This window comes from Arachis hypogaea, chromosome 4 (assembly GCF_003086295.3).
Source record: "Arachis hypogaea cultivar Tifrunner chromosome 4, arahy.Tifrunner.gnm2.J5K5, whole genome shotgun sequence".
NCBI lineage: Eukaryota > Viridiplantae > Streptophyta > Magnoliopsida > Fabales > Fabaceae > Arachis > Arachis hypogaea.
In genome coordinates, this window is record NC_092039.1 from 36,908,885 (window position 1) to 36,914,504 (window position 5,620).

The 5,620-nt window shown below is 39.5% G+C and overlaps 1 protein-coding gene across 1 annotated transcript; it reads right to left on the reverse strand.

Moving 5' to 3' along the window:
* Window positions 1-244: 244 nt before the first annotated feature.
* On the reverse strand, window positions 245-4,028 carry LOC112794811 (uncharacterized). The gene is made up of 6 exons (XM_025836791.3): window positions 4,011-4,028; window positions 3,465-3,880; window positions 3,292-3,394; window positions 3,150-3,211; window positions 2,922-3,036; window positions 245-518 (listed from the first exon to the last, which is right to left on the reverse strand). The coding sequence occupies exons 1-5, from the start codon at window positions 4,026-4,028 to the stop codon at window positions 2,937-2,939; spliced, it is 699 nt and encodes a 232-aa protein (XP_025692576.1). The 3' UTR covers window positions 245-518; window positions 2,922-2,936.
* Window positions 4,029-5,620: the final 1,592 nt, after the last annotated feature.

A 5,620-nucleotide genomic window follows, 5' to 3' on the forward strand; every position in this document is an offset into this window, starting at 1 on the left:
CTTCTACTATAGGCTTACAGAAAAAGCTCAGATTTCTCTAGATCACTCAGCCAATGGATCTATACATATGAGAAAAACAATTGAAGAAGCTCAAGAGCTTATTGATACGGTTGCCAGAAATCAGCATATGTACCTTGTAACACCCTAACTACCAAAGCTCACGCTTCCGGCTGCGCAACTCTGATAGCTCGGACATTACGACGACACTTATACTATTTAATACTAAAATATGAGCCTGTTTAAATACTTTAAACCGCAATACCATTCCCAAAAATACTTTCACCATACAATGTACGTCCATACATACCATACAACTTACAGAAACTCATAAAGAGTACATCCATAAATATATACATACATATATATAAATAATATTACAAACATTATCCAGTACAATTCCTATCCCTCTCACAGAATATATCAAGATAAAGGCGAGGGTACAAAAATAATAATCTAAAGCACTACAGAGCATCTCAATAATAAATAATTAAACTCTTCATAACTTCTGCGCCCAAATCCTGAAAGGGGAAAAATGTAGGGGGTGAGAACATCATCCTCGAAAGGGTTCTCAGTAGAGGGTTTTTGGGAATTACTGTAATAGGATACATGAAGATAAACCGTACCAGTGATTACTTATGCCTCTTTTCAAAAACAACAGTTTACAATAAAAGTAAAGTCAGAAATCTTTTCTGAAAGAGGAACTATTCAATTCTCAAAACATCAAAACATTTCAAAAAGGTTTATCTATAATGAACCAAAATAACCTTTCATATCTTATTCCAAACCAGAACCACAAAACCGAAATCAACCATCGGTCCATCTCATTCAACCACGGCCCTAGGCCCAAACAATCCAACCACAACCAATCCACCACAATCCAACAGAGTTCCAGATGCAAACACAAGTAGGAAGATGCAAACACAAACAAACAGTTATTGCAAGTAGGACAATTAGCAGTTAATCACATAGGCAAACCAAGTACAATATGCATACCCAAACAATGTCACACAGATGCATATGATGCATGCCTGTCCTAATGGCTGATGATATCATCTGTCGGTTATAGAGCCAACCCGACAAGTCCTGGTAGCTAACCATTGGACTGTCCCTCTGTCGTGCATCCCCAACTCGAGTTATACTCATCATAAACTTGATCATAAACATGATCCATATCCATCACCCTCACTGGTGAATATTTCGGGGGCGAGCTCATCCGGGACTTTCACAGTGCCCGGCCACACTTACGACATAGGGTCAACAGAGTATCAAGTCTCAACCTGGAGCACGTGGTGGCTAGCCACTGCTACTACCCAGGGAAACTCGTATCTCAGATAGTGGAAGTGCAAATCACAATTACCAATAATTCAGCATATACATGCATTCATTCTCATCCGTGGATCAACATCCATCTCAGCCATCCGGTTCACGGTTCAGTCCAGAACCAGCCAATATTCATAGCATACACAGCCATTCCGGCTCACGGTTCAATCCAGAACCAGCCAATATTCATAATCATACACAGCCATTCTGGCTCACAACAAAACAGCACTTCCACATTCAAAATCATCAAATTCATGAAATCGGCATTTAAGCCATAAATCATTTTCTCTATTCATTTCACTTTGAAATCAAGTTTCAACTCTTTTCAGCCTTGGCTTTAGAAATCTCGTTCCTCAAATCATCTCAGGCTCATAAGCCAAATTTACTCTAAGTGAATTCCCCTTTTAAAACAGAGCCACTCTCGGCATTCTCTTTCCAAACTTCCAAACCATGGCAAGTTAAGGATTTATTTCAAAGCATTCAAAATCACCCATCCAACAATGGGATTTTATAACAAAAGTTTCTCGGCAGAGTCCCAAGTCTTTAGGGAAGGTCAACCTATATCAGTTCCTTAAAATTCATTGAAACTCTTAGAATCATAGATTCTCGGTTCAAGTAAATAAAACTAAATTTACTATAAAATCGGCCATACAAAATCACAAGTCCCAACCCGGTCCAAAAATCAACTCATTTGAAACGGAACCGGTTCATTTGAATCAAACCACTTTCAGGTTTCTTTTTGGAACCCATTTTTTCTAACTCTTCCGAAATGCCTCAAACTTGATTAATCAATCAAAAGTCTAGGTTCCTTTGAAATCACTAAAAACTCCTTTTTATATTAAACTCAATATTAGAGCATCATTCTTTCCTTCAGTGATTCAAACGGTAAAAATAGTTCATTTCTAAATAAGCCGAACTCAAGGCATAAAGTTCACTAAATAAATTAAGCTTGAAAACATCAATATTCTCTTAATAAATCAAATAGTACAACTTCTCAAATCCAACCCTTTTCAAATAACTTTTCAAACAAGACTAGGATTTTGTAGAAATTTCGGCAGCACCTCCCCTAAAACTTGGACTTTTGCCACCCGGTTCGGGTCCCAACTAAACCATTTCTCATTCCTTTTCAACAGCTCAAAACCAGAAATTAATTTAAAGCAAGCTAAATCCAACAATCGCCTCAGTGTCGTATCTCAAGGATACCATTTCAAAATCAACTTAATATCAATCGAAGTAACTCATTTCCAAAGTTTTAAAGAAACGGTTCAATAACAAATCATTTATCCAAAACCAAATCAATTAAAATAAACCAGGCTGAATTCAGAAGTGCATTCGACTTTTCACATCATTGAAATAATTGACTCAATTCAAACCAATCCTCAACGGTTTAAACTCAGATTTCAAATCTTAAAGAATCAACTTCAAAACATTATATTTCACAAAGCCGCACAACAACTCAGCCAAACCAACATCCATAATCATTCAAGTCAATCAAATAATACATAAGGCAGATACAATCACGAAATACACAATATCTCACATCAGTATCCATATGTAATAATTCCAATACACAAAACATAGTTTTTGGAAAGCGCCCCTACCTCAAAACGCAAATTTCATAACCCAAACGCTTCACCGAGTCCTTTTCGCCTCCACCCGAAATCAAAGGCAGCTTCAAAGCACAGCCCACACATTTTTGCAGCAGAATAAACAGCTCTAATTTACAACAAGCAACCTCGGTTACTAAACCCTAAGAACATTTATTTCGTAAATGCATTAATACACGTACAGAACAATAACGCGAGGATTTCCGAAACATAAATACCTACTCGGATAACAAAACGAGGCGGCTACAACTCCGAGCACAGAATACAAGCACGAATCCACAACCCTATGATGGACAACACCGCAATGCCTCAGCATAAGCTTACAGAGTAGCGACAAAAGGCCTTTCGACTGAGAAATTCTTACCAAAACAGAGGACTCGGTGGCTGTTTCCGGTGATAGAGGCGACGAAGGCCAGGTGCGGTGACCCCCAGTGGCTCTTTCTCCCTCTACGCGACTCAAATGACCGCTGCAGCAACAAGTCGTGACTATGGCATTCTCAGAATTCAAAGAAATAGAATCCATTAACAAGACCTTACCAACAGTGTTCTTCCGGCGACGAAAATGGCGTTCCCCGGCAGCCAGGCAAGGCGGCGCAGTTCCAGATAGCGGAGGTGATAGGGAGCACTGTGGGTATAGCAAACAGCAGCGGTGGCTCCCCAGCTTGCCCTCTGTTCGCGTTCTCTCTCTCGCTCAGACCAAATTGGCAGCGGTTGGGCTCACCAGCAACGACGGCGAGGCGACGCTTCTCCTCGCGACGGCGTCCTCCATCAATGGCGTCAGGGCTCGACAACAATGCCGGCGATGTGAAAAGGGCTCCGACGCGGTGGCTGGACCTTAGCTCGGCCTCAAATCCGCTCTCTCCTTCGTGCGTCTCTCCTTCCCGCGCGGTTTCCTCGGCGCTGGTGCAGACGGCGACGCAACGTGATGGCTGTCCTGGGCGGCGCAGCGGCGACTAGGGACTGGATGCGACTCCAGTGGTGACGGCGAGGCAGAACGGAGACCAGCAGTGGCTACCCCGTCTCGTGTGCCCTGGCTCGCGCTCTTCCTCTCTTCGTGAAGCGGCGGCAATAGTGGCTCCTTACCGGCACCGTTCCTCCCATCTCCCCTCTCCTTCTTCCCGTTTCCTCCTAACCCCTTTCTTTCTTTTGCTTCATTTTACAGCCGCTGCTGCATTTTGGTTTGGGAAAGGGGAGGCGTTTGTTTGCTGCTGGGTTGGGTGAGAGAAACCGGGTCGGGTAACAGGTCGTTGGGTTAGGGTTTCATTTTCAAAAATCAGGGTTAAGGGCATTTTAGTAATTTCACTTAAAATTGGGAATAATATAGTAATTGAAACCCAAATTAAATCCAACACTATTTGTACATTGAAAATACTATTTGCTCATCAATTTCACAAATTATTTTCAATAAAATGCCCAAATCCAAAAATTAGAAATAATATACTTAATTTCTTCATTCTCCAAAATAGCAGTAATAATATTTAAAATATTACTTATCTAATCCAAATCATATAAAATCCTTATTATTTCATAACTATCAACTTTATACTTTAAATATAGAAAATAATCCAATAATTATAAAATTGGATAATAATCATAACTTATCTCAAATCCAATAAATCAAAACTTGCCTTAATTATCTATAATAAAATAATCTCTGAAATTAAGGCTATAAATAACTGTAGGATTTGAGACTTGCTCATAATAAGACTTTTCAAAGATTCTGGGTCTTACATTCTACCCACCTTATAAAAATTTTCGCCCTCGAAAATTGATACAAAATGAAAGAGATTCCATAACAGTTCACCCTTGAACACATTTAAGGAAGAAGCAAAAATATCTCAAAATATAATCATATATACGATTTTCAAATACTTTGATTGTCATAAGCATAAGGATGTAAAGGTAGGAGTGTGATTGCAAAGCAAACGTTACAAGGTAGGCTCAATGTACAAGATAACATGGGTCAATCATGTGGTAGAAGGGCAAGGCATCAAAGGCTATCAAGCAGGATGGAGCTAAAACGACGTGCTTAACCTCCGCACACTAATCTCATATCAACCTCAAAGTTTCAACTTTCCAACTCCATCAAGCACTTTACAATCCCATACTCGATCCAAGCCTTACAACCGTAAACCTGTTCGCCAGGAACAAAACACCCATAACTCATAACGTTGCACACCTACCGTTTCAACTTCCGTGTACACATATCATGTTTTAAAGAACTAACGCATCGCGTTACTACGTCTACAAGTCGCACGTGATATCAAAACAATTCTCGAGTCTACTCAGAAGGTTACCAAATTTAGAATGGAGAGACAATTGTCAAAGATAATACTCATAAATTTGAGAGAATGTACCCAACTCCAGATAAACAAGGATGCTCAAGTAATAAAGTTTGCTAGATACAAATCGATTGACAACTCCAAAGGTAACCCTTGGATCAAAGAAATTCAATAGGATCAATAAGAAGAGAATTCAGCGCATTATTTTGAAACAAATTCAAGCTAATTCGAAGAAGCATGAGGTCTATATATAAAAAAAATATCTCAGACCCAAGACAAAGCTCGCAAAACTCAAGAGCATAATTAAAAATACTTCTGAATGCATTGTTCACAAACGAGTCAAAAAATTGCAAAAAAAATAACCTCGCAGTCTGAAAGAGAAGTTAAATAACAAACATCCTTCAAGAGAGT

What these genes read in the sequence shown, in the direction of transcription:
- LOC112794811 (XM_025836791.3), bottom strand. An exon ending in TCGCCGGAAGAACACTGTTG is followed by an intron (nt 3,395 to 3,464) that starts GTAAGGTCTTGT and finishes TTGTTGCTGCAG; the next exon opens with CGGTCATTTGAGTCGCGTAG. An exon ending in CCACCGAGTCCTCTGTTTTG is followed by an intron (nt 3,212 to 3,291) that starts GTAAGAATTTCT and finishes TGTCCATCATAG; the next exon opens with GGTTGTGGATTCGTGCTTGT.